The sequence below is a fragment of the Saccopteryx leptura genome, chromosome 10, assembly GCF_036850995.1.
Source record: "Saccopteryx leptura isolate mSacLep1 chromosome 10, mSacLep1_pri_phased_curated, whole genome shotgun sequence".
In the NCBI taxonomy this organism is placed as follows: Eukaryota; Metazoa; Chordata; class Mammalia; order Chiroptera; family Emballonuridae; genus Saccopteryx; species Saccopteryx leptura.
Genome location: NC_089512.1, coordinates 67949200 through 67966001, shown reverse-complemented (window position 1 = coordinate 67966001; position 16802 = coordinate 67949200). Strand labels below are relative to the sequence as shown.

Sequence of the window (16802 nt, the reverse complement as noted above, 5' to 3'; positions counted from 1 at the left end):
CCTAGAACCTCTTCCAGTCACTTACTTTGCTTTGTTTCCGGTCCAAGTAAAACTGATGCTGACTAATTGCCATTACCCAGATGGACTTGATGAGAGAAGAGTTTGCATACCAGGTTTGTACAAAGAGGCCACTTTGCCCAAAGGTTCTTCTTGACACCGAAATCCTGAAAGATTAAGACAAGCATTCAAATTATTTGCCTCTGGCCCCAGCACAGCACAAAATGTATCCAGTGAGTAGTATAACAAAGCATCCTTATTGTTTGTACATTGCCACACTCTTATGCTGACAGGGTTCTGATTTTCTCCTTTTATTACACATCCAATCACGCCTGGGTCATATCTCTTTGTAAAACCAGTGTATTAAAAACCACATACACACTCTCAAAAGCAGATAAGAACTAGTCAAATTAGACACTGTACTAAAAACAGTTAAAGCCATCACAAACAAGAATAAATGTGACCATACTTTATAGACAAAGATGTGTGTGGTCAGCGCCTTTCTCAAGGTGAAAGAGCATCTCAAATCTCGATAGACTTGTCCAGCTCAGACATTATCAGAGGATGAACATAATAATGTCTGAAAGTAGGTAAGTCCAAACCTGGTCCAGAGTGCTCCTTACACATAAACCAGATGAAAAGGAGGACAGGGTGACAGCGAGAAGGATGGGGGAGCAGAGGGGGAGGGGCCAAAGTTCTTTGTAGGAGGAGCTCAAGTCATCTTTATTTATTTATTTATTTATTTATTTTATTTATTCATTTTAGAGAGGAGAGGGAAAGACAGAGAGAGAGAGGAGAGAGAGAGAGAAGGGGGGAGGAGCTGGAAGCATCAACTCCCATATGTGCCTTGACCAGGCAAGCCCAGGGTTTCAAACCGGCGACCTCAGCATTTCCAGGTTGACGCTTTATCCACTGCGCCACCACAGGTCAGGCTCAAGTCATCTTTTTAAGGGCTGTTTTCCCTATCCTTCCGACCTCCAAACACCCATAAATGTATCTGAAGAACCACTGAGGACTGACAGAGAATTCTTCTTAAGAGTTTGGAGAAACTATAGTCCTTATTTTAATTAATGTTGATAACTTGGCAGCTGGCTTATAAAGTGATCAGTGATTCCAAATTTTAAAATGAGCAAAGGATCTGATTAAGCATTTCTATGAATACATAGAAAAGGCCAGTGAGCACATGAGAGGGTGCGCAGCCATCACCAGTCAGGAGGAAAATGTAAATCCAAACCAGAATAAGCCACCACTTCCCACCTCCAGGATGACTGTTAAAAAACAACTCAGCTACAAATAACAAGTGTTAGGGAGGGAGTGGAGAAAATGGACCCATATACATTCCTGGGTGTGAATGGAAAATGGCTGTAGCTGCTTTGGTAAACCTGGAGGTTCCTCAAAAAGTCAAGGAAAGGATTAGCCATTCACTCAGCAGTCCCACTCCCAGGTATACATCCTGGAGAAATGAATACATGTCCATGTAAAAACTGCACATGAATGTTCATAGCATTATTCATAAAGTCACCAGGACCACACAGAGAACAAACTGTGAGCCTTACCTCCGTGGGTCATGAACTTCAACAGCAAATTTTTTCTCACGAAAATATAAGTTCTCCAGCTGTTTCCACTGGAATAGCTAGTAAATTTAGAAAACACAAAACCCACACAGCTTTAATTAATGTTGTTTTTCTAAATCTAGAAATCAACTTAATAATCAAATAATCAAGAAGGTACACTGAGATCAAGCATGAACATGTGATACAGTCCTTAAACCAACTACAACCTGAAACCATTTTATTACTCCTTCTGACAGTAATCTTCAACAATTCCTTGAACCATAAAACTAGGCAACTGTGGAGAACATGCATACTATTTTTCCTGTGATTCAACTAAATAAAAGAATAAGGAAGAAAATCCTGATAGATTCCAGTAATCGCATACCCACTGATCAAAGATGTTGTCATATTTAAACGGAAAGATATTCAAGGGGATGTTTCAGGAAGACCACAGATTAAATTGCAAAGAAAGCAAAGTGAAAGTAAGCCAGAACCCCAAGCAGGAGTGATTCTCTATGACAACAGTTTTCTTGCCTAAGTGTTCCCCTAAGTGGGCCAGAAACCAGGCATTGGAGGGGGGGAGGGGAGAGGGCATGGGAGCTGCACATTAGGTTTTTGAGTTGGCACCTCCAGTCCCTGTAAACAGAGTCCACTTCTATAGTCCCAGTGCTGACAGTCTCATGCTGCACTGGGTGTTGCAGTCTGATGGGTGAAACAGACTTGACTAGCAATGTGCTTTTGAAAACCATGTAATTTGTAAAAAGCAGCTCGTTCCCAGAGCTCAGTGTGCCCAGCTGTATTTTCTGGCCCCTTATGTTATACCTGTGCTAACCTGAACCTCATCTTGTCTTTTTTTTTTTTTTTACAGAGACAGAGAAAGAGTCAGAGAGAGGGACAGACAGACAGGAACGAGGAGAGATGAGAAGCATCAATCATTAGTTTTTTGTTGCGACACCTTAGTTGTTCATTGATTGCTTTCTCATAGGTGCCTTGACTGTGGGGCTACAGTAGACCAAGTAACCCCTTGCTCGAGCCAGCAACCTTGGGTCCAAGCTGGTGAGCTTTGCTTAAACCAGAGAAGCCCGCGATCAAGCTGGCGACCTCAGAGTCTCGAACCTGGGTCCTCCGCATCCCAGTCCGACGCTCTATCCACTGCGCCACCACCTGGTCACGCTCATCTTGTCTTTTAACTTGGACTTCATAAAATTCCTCTGCCCAGTCCCTAGTCTTGATTATTAGGGAAATAATAGCATAGTGATTTCATCCCATTATTCAGCTTTGGCTGGGTTTTTAAAATTATGTTCAGAGAATCTTTAAAGAGCGTTTTAATTACATAAATAACTTCTTCACAGTGCACTATCAGTAAAATCATTTCCTAAAGTTCAGCAACCAAGGTGTTTCACAAACATGTAAACCTCATGTAAAGGAACAGTATGGGTTTAAGGGTCCTGTGCACAGGCAGCCAGGAGACAAACGTTTTCAAACTAGACCCACAATCCCTAACAGAGACAAACCAGCCCACACCAAGAACACACTGCAGTCACACCACACTCTCCCAGGATGGAGGAGTCATTCAAGCGTAAGCTACATACCGGTTTCCTAAAATGTCCGTAGACTTGAGGCTTTCATTCCTTTTCATCCAGAGGGTCCAAAAAATGGGGCAAAAATGTTAGGGAAAATCCTAAGGTTCTTTCTACATCCCCTGCCAGACAGCAGCACTGGTGAGTTCTGAACTGAGTTTCATAAGACACTTAGGTGTAACTCAAGTTTCACAAAGTGAGCCTCCCACAGCCGACAGGACTGACTGACATCAGCAACTCTTATCGGGCGACACCTCCCAGTTCCACTCTTTCTTCCGACCAACCGGTGGGGAGAGCAAAGTTCTCACCAGCAGACTTTCTCAGAAGAGACTAACTTTTTAAAGTGGTGTATGGTGTGGATTCAGACGATATTCCTGGGAAGTCAGTTGCTCTAAACGCAGGTACAGATTTCAGGGAGGTGGCCCTGGGAGCCACTTCTCCCCGCCACTCACCCTGGGCACAACAGGTTCTACAGGAAGAGCCACAGTACAGCGCAGCCGCGTTTTCCTGGGCGCCCATTCCCACACACATAAAAACCAGGGCTGGACTTGAAACACGATCTCTGAGAGCTACCCCGCCCCCAGCTCTTACAAAGTGAAAGCCCAGCGTTCTGCCTCACTTCAGCCTGTGCCTGCACGGAGAGCAAGCAGGCCGGCCAGCAAAACCCCACTCAGAAGGCAAGGCACTCCTGCGGATTTAAGAATTTGAAATAAGTGGATGGCAACTGGGTTTGCAAAAGAAGTCATGGGAACAAGATTTTACATCTGAAAGGCAAAGCCATTTCCCTTCCTGAAATCTTAAAAAGTTTATGCAAAATGTGATTTCATATATGTGTCTATAACAGTGAATTGAAATTACCCACTTCATTTGGGTCAGGGATGCCCCTAGGGTGGAGATGCACAAGGGGTAAGTGCTACAGAACACTTCATTACCAGCAATATTTTGTTTCTTTTACTAATAAAAAGATGAAGTAAATATGACAAAATATCAGTAATTGTCAATTTAAGTGATTATGTACATGTTGTCATTTTCTAGGTACTCCTGTATTTTTTAAAAATGTAAAAGAAATGAAAATTTCTCAAATTAAAATAATGTGCTTACATAAAATGAACACAGGTCTATTTTATACAGAGTGTGATGTCCACCTCGTCACCTGCTGTGAGGCCTCTATTTGAGACACTTATTATCATTATGGTTCTTATCAATGTTTGGGGTTGCTAGGAGAAGGCTGCTAATTGTAGTGAGAGTAGATCCAGCTGGCAGTTGAAATCAGGCCAGGTTTTCCTTTGAATGTTCTGAAACCATTCTTATATTGTGTATTGTATCAGTTTTATGCTCTTGACTTCAGAAAGGCAGGGTGGAACTGAAAGTGGCCACGGAGCTGAGGTCACGTGCTTCACTTCCGGAAAGATCACCGCGCAGCACCCCTAGGACAGAGCCCTGCACACAGCAGGCAACTGACTCATTTTCATTCCCTTCCTTTTTGCAGTGTTTTCCTTAAAGGATAAATAAAAACCTTCTCCACGCCCCCGTCAAAATCATGCAGAGATTTCAGACCAACGGAAGGAGAAGAGGAAATTGGTCAAAGACACATTAACCAGGATAACCTGATTTGTTGGGGTCTCTACATTAGAGAAACGGTCTATCATATAATAAGGAGTACTCTAAATTACCTAAAATATGAAGAGTTTTAAAGAAACCATTTTGCATTTGAGGAAAGAGTCAAGGTTCAAAGGTAGAAGGAAGCAAATTTTCTATTATTTGAACAACTGGTGTCCATATAGTGTAGAACTATTACCAGGTATGATGTCTTAAAGGTAGGACAAGACCCTTCTATGTATTATTTATGCATATGTGTGTATACACAAACACATTAGTAATTTTCATATTAAAATCAAAAACAGTATTTATCCAAGCCAAAACTACCACTCTTGTAGATTTAAAAGAAGAAATAAGTTCTATTTGCCTTGTCACTAGAGAGTATGAAACTAGACTGTATTCTAAAGTGATCACTACACAAGCATAATAACAATCATTTATTAGTATTTATTGTTGTTTATGTGACACTCACTAGTAGTTATAAGATGGAAATTGTGCTGTTATTAGAATCTATGGTGGAAATGTTACATGATGAAAATAAAACTATAAAGTAGACCTGCCAGATTTCTTTCTACCCTTCCCTCATCTGGAATGATCAGTTGTGCCCTTCAGCATCAAAAGAAGGAAGTAGATAACAACAGATGAAATAATAGTCTTTTGAGACTGCAACATAAATAAATAGATAAAATAAGCCCTGGCCTGTTGGCTCAGTGGTAGAGTGTCGGCCTGGTGTACAGGAGTCCCGGGTTTGATTCCCAGCCAGGGCACACAGGAGAAATGCCCACCTGCTTCTCCATCTCTCCCTCTCTCCTTCCTCTCTGTCTCTCTCTTCCTCTCCCGCAGCCAAGGCTCCATTGGAGCAAAGTTGGCCAGGGCGCTGAGGATGGCTCTATGGCCTCTGCCTCAGGCGCTAGAATGGCTCTGGTTGCAACAGAACAGCGCCCCAGATGGGCAGAGCATTGCCCCCTGGTGGGCATGCCGGGTGGATCCCGGTCGGGCACATGCGGGAGTCTGTCTGACTGCCTCCCCATTTCCAGCTTCAGAAAAATACAAAAAATAAAAATAAAAAAATAGAAAAAGCAAAAGAGGAGCATTATGAACAATGACCTTAACAAAGAGATAATAAAAAATCTACAACAGGAAGAGAATATATCCTACAGTCAGTAATCCTTCTGATTAAAAAAGAAAATATCAAAGTTTTAAAAAACTGACGCAAAAAACCAAAGCTGAACGAGACCCTATTTTGAAAGTGAACTTATGCAAAATATTGTAATCAGAATAAATTCCCTTTATCCTTTGGTGTAAAGAAAGTTGATGGTTTTAGAATAATTTGCCACACAATATTACATTTTTAATGAAATGCATGGTTTGAATATTTAAGCCATTTTCTTGACAACTAAAATCATTTATTTTGTTAGATCTATTATTATAGAATTAAAGAACCAGAAGAAATCATCTTTCTCCAATTCCCATCCCAAAATTTCAATGGTTCCTAAATACCCGAAACTACTGTCAAACTTTGAGAAAAAAGACTACAAGGAAAAACACAGGGACTTTTAGGAGACAGGGTGATGCATCCTTTAGTAGCTCAGGGAGTCATTTACTCATTCTTCGTGAATCAACAAATATTTCTTGTCCACCTTCTGTGTGTGAGGTCCTGTTCTTATTGGCGAACAATGGCCAGGTCCCCTGCCTTGCGGGGTGTACCTGAACCAATTGGACTAAGTCAGACTGCCTTGGTTTGCATTCTTGTTCCATCACTTGTGCTTTATTTGGCAGGTTGCTTAACTTTCTTGAGTCTCAGTTGCCTCATCTGTAAAGTGGGACCAACAGTGCCTGCCTCAGAGTGTTGTTGGAAGGTCTAGTCAGATTATGTTTTTGAGACACTTAGCCCAGTGTTTGGCTCAGAATAAATATTTGGTAAGTGATAAAGTTACTGGTATTTGTTACAAGGACTCTCAGTCCAATCCCTAATTTTATCAAGCCTTTGTGCAGAGGGAGGAGAACCACTTAACAGCTGAAACAGAGTAAGAACTAGCTGTCTGGATCCATATCTGTCTTTCTGCTGATGAGAAACAGCCAAATTAGTCTGTTAACACACCTTACCTCTCAGGCTTCCAATTCTGACAGTTTCAGCCTCTACAAAATCTGCTGTGTTTCTGTTGATTTCATCGGTGGTTTCTGAACACACCCTCTAGGTAGGAAATGTGCCCACTGATCCTGCAACCTGGAGGTCACAGAGGAGGAGGAAAGGGCGGGGCCGACTTGCCTGCAGGGAGGTGCCCGGCAGCAAGCTCCCTCCTGTCTTGGGAACGAGCCCCAGCAGGTACAAAAATGCTGAGGAGTGTGTGCACCTGCCGCCGGGACCTCCTGTGTTAATGAAAGGCCAAGAAAAAGCCTCGGACAGAAAGGATCAAACTGTCTTTTTATTTTAACAAATTGAAAGTAGACACCACTTAAAAGTAGGGGCAGGAAAGATGTCATCAGAGGCTTTTTCTTTTTAATAACAGCACTCATAGTTTAACTATTATTTAACTGCAAATTCACCTCAAAATGACTAAATTGTGGCTAGTCACAGCGTAGTGTATGACTGTACATCAATAACTCACATATGGTGATTCCCTACTATAACCTGAAGAAAACAAAATCATGTTATTGATTTATTCTTTTTTTATTAAAAAAAGTTAACCTTGATAAATATACTGTTCACAAAGCAGCTATTTGGTCTGTTTGCCTTCTGTGATACCACAAAAATAGAATTTTGCCAGATTATGGGTTTTTAGAAAGCCAAAGTGACCTACCTCTGTCCACCCAGCCACCCTTCTATCCATCAATGTTTACGTGATTGAGACTGTGTCTTCTCAACAACCCAAAGGGTAGATACTACTTTTAGTCCCATTTTACAGAAGAGAAAACTGAGGCTCAGAGAGGTTTAAGTAAATTGGTCAAAGTCACATACCTAAACAGGGGCAGATCTGGGATTCACAGTGAGGCTCAGCCAAGCTCTAAAAACCCCAGAGCTCACCACCCTGCCTCTCACCTGTGAAGAGTTCTCTGTGGACGTTTGTTATGTTAACAAAGAGACAGAACAAAGTAGTAACTCACAGTTACTTGTACCTCCTGGGAAGGAAAAGCAGCAGTTCTGGCATTTACAGAGGAGGATTCTGAGTCCAGGCATTTTACTAGATGGATTTGCACCACTCCCAGCCCTCTCCACGCCCCCGGGACATCTGGAGAGGTCCAGAGACATTTTGGTTATCACACGGGAGGGGAGGGTGCTACCAGCATCTTGTGGGGGAGGCTAGCGCTCAAAACAGAATTAACTGGCTCCAGATGTCAAAAGTGCAGAATTCAGAACCCCTGACTCAGAGGATAATTTTTGGTGATGTAACTATGCTTTGGTCAGTGGAGTATAGTGCTGAGGAAGATAAAATATTTGCTCTAAAAAAATGAAGTTTGGAGTTTTATTTTTCTCAACTAGGCAATGTCTTTAGGAAGAAATGGTTGTTCAGATTGTTCTCTAAAGGCAGATGTTTCCTATCAGACGGACTTCAACAATGGATCAGACCAGAGAGACCCTGCTAACAGTATCAGTTATGCCGAACTCAAGTTTCTTAACATACCCAAATGGCACACAGGTCGTGAAAATTACTTTTTCAGATGTGATGTCATAACTTTCCACACATAAAACATCACATCTTAAATGCACAGAGTAAAACATTCTGTGTATTTTTGAAAAAGTTAGATGAAGAAGCTCTGGGTACCAGGAAATGCATAACATAAACACCTGACCATCTGGAGGGTGTCATTCCCCCAGACCTTCTCTGTGGCTGAATCTCTAACCGTCCGGGGCTGGTCCCTGACTCGCTGCTTGGCTGTGCAGCGGAGCACCCACTGAGTGCTCGGGGTACGAGTCACCAGCCCCTGCAGCTGGCATCCCTTCTCATGATTTGGAACCTAGTCTGGGGTATTAAATATTCTCAACTAAGTCCCTCTTTTTGAACAAAAATCTGTCTTTCCAGATGGATTGTCAGGTACTTGATGACAGAGACTTGGCTTTTTCCTTAAATAAGATAAAGAATCTGAAGTACTAGCACAGGGCCGTTGCAAACAGAATGGGCTCAATAAATTTCGGGGGGGAAAATAAAATTGGTACATTGCACTGTCTTGCTAGAAATTTCTTCCTGAAGGTTGAATGAATCAAAACAAAAGCAATCTTTAGTCACAAGCATACACTGAAGAAAATATCACATTTATGCCCCTTCATGGAACAAGTTTTCACAATGCTTTAGGTACTATTTGGGTTTTCTCTGCATTTGGACTAGTCAACCCTATTAAAGAGCTATCTTTCATTTTCTGGATGTGCCAACAATTCAGCCATTTGGTAAGTGCCTAGAAATACAAATTAATGTTAAATAATAGCATTTCTCACCTTCACACATCATCTTCATTCTCTACAGGGAACATGATTACTCTAAGCTCTAGCCTCAGTGGTCTCCTCTCACGGTTGCAGGGGCCTACGCCCTCCCCTCAGCGTGCACTCTGCTCTCACTAGAACATGAACCCATTCCTCACAAGGCTGGCTCCTTCTCACCTCTCAGGTATCAACTTAAACGTCACCTTTCTCACAGAGGCCGTCCCTGAACATACGAAATGCTCTCCACCTGATCTCATTATTGTCCTGCCATCTCATTTGTTTCCAAATTTAAAAGTCTTTTCTTGCTTGTGTCTCACTAAGCTCCCCAACCCTTCAAAGTAAACAATACAGCGTGACAAAAACTACTATCACCTTCAGAATCCACTTTTCTTCCTTCCTTTTAGTAACAGAACACCTTGCGTGAAGGTTTTGCTGTGGCCACCCAGAGATGGCCCTCCCCAGCCTCCCTTTCAGTTAGAACTGTGACTTTATAAATAATATGGCTGTTGGCCTTGGATTCCTTCCATTTGCCTGCTGGTTGAGAAATGGAAATGGGTACTCACCAATGGCCAACCAATACTCTGAGAGTTCCTTGTCTTAGAAGAGCTGCTTAAAATTCTAACTGTGATGAACTGTAGAAGGGGAAGAGAAATACTGAGGCTGCCTGGTAAACTTCCTACAGAGTACAGTGTGAATGGAAAATATCTGCTCAGTGAAGAAACTCACTTGTTCATTGGGTCCTCAGAATGATCTTTCAAGTACATGGATTAGACAGAATTATTTGAACTTGACAGTTGAGAAAACAAAGGCCCAGAAAGGTTCAGTGGCAGCTCCAGGTCAGCCACCCAGTACGTCAGACTGCAAGACTGGTTCTTATTTCAAACCAAGCTATAGGATTTGCGTTTTCTTCCCACTGATCCTGCAGAACGTTTTAACAATCAGATTGATTATTGGTGTGGCTGAAGCTTAATTATACACTTTACCAACAGGATGGACCAGTCTCTAGCTGATATTTGGTGATTTACTTTTTTCCCTCCACACCACACTGTGTTTTGAATTGATGGGAAAAGTGCAAACAAATAGCGCACAGTTAACTTCATCTAGCATCTGAGCAGCAAGAGGGACAAATACAAATTCCACATAGGTGGGATATAAAGCTGAGAATCAAGGACATAGATAAAAGTGGGGGAAGGATTGGTGGGAAAGGAGTAAAGAGGAACAGATATACAGTGACAGAAAATGATTTTACTTTGGGTGATGGGCACACAATATATTCAATAGTTCAAAAGCTATAGAGATGTTCACCTGAAACCTATGTTCTCTTATTAATCAATGTTACTCTATTAATTTTTCTTTTAGGTAAGAAGAGGGGAGATACTGAGGCAGACTCCTACATGCTCCCCTGCCAGGATTCACCTAGCAATCCCCATCTGGGGCTGATGCTAGAGTACTGAACTATTTTTAGCACCTGAGGCTTAGGCACTTGGACCAGCTGAGCTATCCTCAGAACCCGGAACCACACTTGGACCAATTGAGCCACTGGCTGTGGGAGGGGTAGGGGAGAAGAAGAGGGCAGGGAGGGGAAGAGAACCAGATGGTTACTTCTCTTGTTTGCTCTGACTGGGAGTCAAACCCTGGTCATCCATATGATGGGCCAACACTCTATCCCCTGAGCCACCAGCTGGGGCCTGATTAAATTTAATTTCAAAATAAAAAAACCAAAGAAACAAAAACACAAATAAATTACAAAAAGTTAAAAAAAAAAAAGGTAGCATTCCAATCGAGATGCATGGTGATGTGGGCATTGTGGAAAACGCAAGGGGAGGTTAGAAATGACCCTGTACTTTTCTGATAAAAAACCAGAAAGAGCCTGACCAGATGGTGGCGCAGTGGACAGAGCGTCGGACTGGGATGCGGAAGGACCCAGGTTCGAGACCCCGAGGTCACCAGCTTGAGCGCCGCGGGCTCATCTGGCTTGAGCGAAGAGCTCACCAGCTTGGACCCAAGGTCGCTGGCTCCAGCAGGGGGTTACTCGGTCTGCTGAAGGTCCATGGTCAGGGCACATGTGAGAAAGCAATCAATGAACAACTAAGAAGTCGCAAGGCGCAACGAGAAACTGATGATTGATGCTTCTCATCTCTCTCCGTTCCTGTCTGTCTGTCCCTGTCTATCTCTGCCTCTGTAAAAAACAAACAAACAAACAAAAAAAACAGAAAGACATTTGTGCTTGTTACTTAATTCATCTGGCTCTAGGCATCTAGGAATTCCAATAGTTTAAAAAAAATCAGTTAACTGAAAGCGGAGAAGCTTTCCTCTACCCTGAAAAGCCCTGGGGTGACGACAAGACTTTCTCAGCCTGTTAGAATGCAGAGAGATACTGATCTTGAAAGGCAGTTATCCCACCAGCATCTGTGTATGGCACCTTGACTAGTATGCCATTTTCATTTCTCTCATCTCTGACTGGTTCTGGTCTCCCAGTGAAATAACTTGCCAGAGGGGTACAAATCAGTCATGACATATACTTTAATCAGCCACTGACCCAGCGTAGCTTCTTTGTGAAGAACAGACATTTTCCTGGGGGTACTGAATGACAATAAAACCTAGAAAAAATACAAGTCTTCATGTTTTCTTTTTAAAGTAAAATTTCATTGTTCTCAACTTCAAATGTTCTATTTTTGAAATTCAGTTGAGTTCTGGTGTGTTTTCACATTGCATAAGAGTTTGCAATGTCATATTTTATGTACAAAGTAAGGATAAAAAAGAAAAATTGCTTACAACATAAAATTTTAATACCCTGAGTTTTTGTGTTTTCTATCTCAGAATTTTAAAATTTTCTTTTAATTTGCACAATGCATTAGGGCATTATTGTTAAAAATTGGGAGAGGCTGAGTGCTTACCAGTCTCTGAAAACAAAAAATCTAAGTTTGGACTAATAGCTGGAACATAAGCGTTATGGGTTTGTAGTGATGTTGGGTCTTTTTCTATCCAAACAGTGATCCAAGACGATTTATTCTACTCTTCTTTATTGTCTCTCTGCCTCACTAACAACTAGCAGTTATCAAGTGATAGCTGTATATCAGGCACAGCACTAAATATAATCTCATTTAATTCTTATAGCCACCCTATGCACTTGGTGGCATTACCATTGTGTCTTTAGAGAGATGGAACAACATGCCCAAGGTGACACAGTAAACAGACATCAGAGACAGGCTTTGGGTTCCTTCCCAAAGTCTTTCCTTCATCATTCTCATACAGGGTTAAAAGCAATGTGGTCCTATGACTAGCAAAAGCTTTACAGTCAAATACATGAAGGGCACCTGCTGAATGTTCTGGGACGTAAGACAAAGCCAGGCCCCAACATTCATAAGCTATAATTGGTAGACATTGAGTCAAAAGGACAGAAGGACTTGGCCTGTGGATCTTGGACCAACCCCTTTGCAAAACAGCCTTTTGGCATCAGCCAGTCTTTCTTATTATTGGCAAATCTTCCTCCTTCTGGCCTGTTTTCAGGTCATATAATTATAACACAGCAGGCATGTGGTTCAAGAGGCTGAGCATGTTCAAGGCTGCCCGTTCCAGCCTTTGTTTCATTGGAGTTTGCCAGTTTGACCCTCATTTGTGCCCAGCCATTGGTAACTTGCTACGTGCACAGGTCCGTGGAAACAGCTGAAGTGTGGTCCTCCTTTTATACGTCTGCTCTCATGGCCCTTTAAATGATGCATTTTCTCATTTGTGACAACTGGGCCAGGACAGGGACTTCCTCCAATAAATCCTTAAATTGTTTGGATGTGGAAAAATAAAGATATGGAAGCAAAACCCATTGTTGGATTTAACAGAAGAAGAAAGGAGGAGGCAAACAAGAGTACAGCACAGACATTGGCTTTAGTAACAAGAAGGGGAAGGCAGGGCCGTGAGTAACACATGATGGCCCATTTACCGTTTCTTGAGCTGTATAGCATGTCTCGTAAATGAAACAGGAAAACTCTGCAAATCGAAAAAAGGAAGTGGCTTCTGACCTTTGTCTAGACTCTGGAATGAACAAGCACACCTGATTATGATCAGTGTCAAACAATATTTACCAATTTCTATGAAACTGTGAAAGGAAAGAAAGGCCTGTGAGTCATGAGCAATCCAGAGCGAGTGATCGCATTGTTTACTGCACACATTCTGTCACCGGGTTTGGGGAAAGCCTAGTTGTTTTCAGCGGAAGCAAGTACTCTGTGGGAATCTCAGTTTTATCAAGGCACATTAGCTAAGAAATTACTTGTGAGTCAACTTAAGTTATATTTTACAGGCAAAATTCATAAAATTAGCAGGATTCCTGAATGGTATTTCTTAAAGTAAAATTAAGGGGAGAAATATATTACCAAAAAATGTTAACATAACTTAGGTTATCCTTAAGAAGATATGATAGGCCATACACAACTGGATCTCGTAAAATAGATGAACTAGGGGTTACTTATTTCCATGGTGGGAATTGAGCTCTGGCCCACACTCCCCCAATTGAAAAACACAATAATAGGCATCAAAAGAGAGTTGGTTAAACACCCTACATGTTTTCTCATAATGGAATACAAGGCAGCTTTACAAGGAGAGAAAAGACACCTGTGAATAAGTGACCCAAAGAAACATGACAGGGTATGGAAGAGTGTACATTGTCAGATTTCTTTTTCTCTGTGAAAGCTTCATATATACACTGATGAGGTCTAACTGAACCATTTCATAGCATTCCTTTGACCCTGGTCCTCATGGGGTGACACAAGGGCTGCAGAAGGACTTCCTGCCCTTACTGACATGTTTCTGTAGTGTTTATATTTTCTGGTTTCTATTACAGTGAATATTTATAACTTTTGGTAAAAAATGAAAATACATAACTATGAATAAAAATAATTTTGAAAAATATTTGAGGATTCTCGCCAACTATCACTATCCCCTTTCCAATCAGTTCTCCATACTCTACCCAGAGTGATTCTTCTAACATGTAAATTTGATTATAACATTTCCTTGCTTAAAAAAATAAAGTCCTTCCAAAAAAAAAAATTTTTGAAAAAATTATATGGCCCTCATTTCTAATTTGGTCCTGGAAGCAAATTTTCAAGTATTCCTTACTTCAATTGATCTTGGTCAAAGGGCTGACAGAGACGGCCTTGTATGATGACATACATGTTCTCGTACTGTTTCTCACTCAACAGAGCCTATTGTTAAATAATGCTTTAATATTTTTAGTGATAATTTTGGGTAAGCCTCAATGCCCAACTAATCTGACCCAGGGAGCTGGCTAGACAGTAGAAGGGGACTGTGCTGGCCCCAGCCCACCTTTTGGTGTTTGCATCAATTTCACCACCACAAAATAGGGAGAAAAGGGAAACTTATTCTCTTAGCTCCAAGAAAGATTGTGAGTACTGACTGAAGCTGAAAGGACATTTAGATGAAGAGCCTGTGGTACAATCACAAGGGCTAACTTTATGAAGAATAGGGCTGCTTTCCTAAAACACATTAATGCAAGGGTCAGACAGACATGATAGAAGTTATTGAATGCCAGGCTCTCGGGCTGTGATAATGCAGGAGCCAGGCCACGTCTGTTATTATAGGCCATTGTTTCAGTGCTGTGGACTCCTACTGGTGGCAGCAGAGCACAGGGAGAGTGGCAAACCTACCCGGCAGCAGGAGTAAACTTTTATGGCCCTATAATACCGACTAGGCTAGGACAGCCAGATGGTTATCTATATGGACCCATTGGTTCTTACATATGCAAAAATGTATTGTTCGCTTGTATTTGGGTTGAGAGAAACAGCTCTATAATCAAACTCCAAATTGAAAATAATGTAACTTATTAGCTCTGGAAGATTCAAACCCAATAGAGTGTGACCCTTTACTAAACAGCACATAAAACCTTTTCTTTACAAAAAGCAGACATGTTTAGTGTGGAAAATTGTGGAAAAAAGATAAGCAAAAACAGCAAGGGTAATAAAAAGAGATTACTCATAACCATATTACTATGAAGTAACAACACTAAAAATTTTGGTTATGTCTTTACAATTAATCTGTTTACCGATCCAATGTAAATATGTATCTGTATGTATATGTGTAGATATAAAATTTATAAAAGAGATGGCATCGTCCTGTTCATACTAACTTTGGGTAGAAACCTTCTTGTGAACTGTGAACTGTGTTGTGATCAGTGTTAGTCTGTGTGCATACATTTCACTCTTAACCTGAGGCTCCTCTGAATCCATGGCTTGACTAACTAAAAGTGCTTTGCCCATGACTGTTCGCTGTACCTTACAGCAATCTTCCCACCTCTAGAACAGCTCAAGCTTCTCTTAAGTGTCTCAAATGGTTCACACTTACTTTCCGAGGTTTCACTTTATCTTGTAAATCATACTGGCCAATTCCTTTATAGCTGATTCCAAGCCACCAAGGAAGTCCTTGTTTATCCTGGAAGATGGAAAAGCATGAGAACTAAGACCTAATTGTTAAGTCTTCTGGAGGTGAAGTAATGCCAGCTTCATCTTTTAACAAGTATAAGCAAGCCAAAATAGAGCTGCCTCGGTAAACAAAACAGTACTTAGAAACCTAACTTGTTATTAAAATGCTTTCTTCAAATAAAATCTATAAGTCAAAAACAGACTAATACTATTAATATCATCAAAAGAATGAAGCATTAAACAATTTTCATTAAACAGTTGGAGAAGAAATAAAATGTAAGCAATTCAACTAAGAATTAAGCCAAAGTACAAAGCCAATTATCTATTTAAAAGAGTGAGAGAGAGAGAGAGAGAGAGAGAAAGAAGAAAAGCTCTTTGTTCTCTTGATTAGTAACCAGCTATAAAGGTCAGGGAAGCTCCCAAAGGATTACAAAGATGCAAAAAGTGGTTCCAAATTCTCATGTTTATAAAACACTCAACAGGAAACATGGGAATATTGAAAACTCTTGGAGAACTGTACATTCAATGACTGGAGTTTGAATAACACTTTTGAGGTACATATAGGGAGGGGAGAATTTATTTTTAGAAATCTATCTTTTTTTTTTTTTTTTTTGTATTTTTCTGAAGTTGGAAACAGGGAGGCAGTCAGACAGACTCCCGCATGCACCTGACTGGGATCCACCCGGCATTCCCACCAGGGGGGATGCTCTGCCCATCTGGGGCGTCGCTCTACCGCAATCAGAGCCATTCTAGCACCTGAGGCAGAGGCCACAGAGCCATCCTCAGCGCCTGGGCAAACCTTGCTCCAATGGAGCCCTGGCTGTGGGAGGGGAAGAGAGAGACAGAGAGGAAGGAGAGGGGGAGGGGTGGAGAAGCAGACGGGCGCCTCTCCTGTGTGCCCTGGCCGGGAATCGAACCCGGGACTCCTGCACGCCAGGCCGATGCTCCACCACTGAGCCAACCAGCCAGGGCCTAGAAATCTATCTTTTAGGTCTTGAAAAGCAAAGGATGTATTGACATGGGGGGAAAAAACTTAGGCTGAAACATATAACCATATGCAAACAAAGAATCAGGAGAAATTAAAGTTGCATTAGGACCTATTTTTAGTACAGGGTGTTCCCATTATGCAGGTGTTTATTATCCAATTTCCCACCATTTGAATTGCAAACATTTTCAGAATTTGAAGTCACTCAATATTGAACAATCATAAAACTATTCCTCTTTTAAA

The 16802-nt window shown here is 41.4% G+C and overlaps 1 protein-coding gene across 4 annotated transcripts in view; it reads right to left on the bottom strand.

The window, feature by feature from the left end:
- The window catches only part of FRMD4B (FERM domain containing 4B), a 328332-nt gene that overhangs the window by 22897 nt on the left and 288633 nt on the right, over positions 1-16802 (bottom strand). For all 4 annotated transcript variants that reach the window (XM_066350510.1, XM_066350507.1, XM_066350508.1 and 1 more), the window contains 3 exons: positions 15498-15584; positions 1554-1630; positions 26-164 (listed from right to left, as the gene is read on the bottom strand). In XM_066350510.1, coding sequence (XP_066206607.1) covers positions 26-164; positions 1554-1630; positions 15498-15584 — 303 coding nt within the window. The remainder of the gene's footprint in view (positions 1-25; positions 165-1553; positions 1631-15497; positions 15585-16802) is intronic.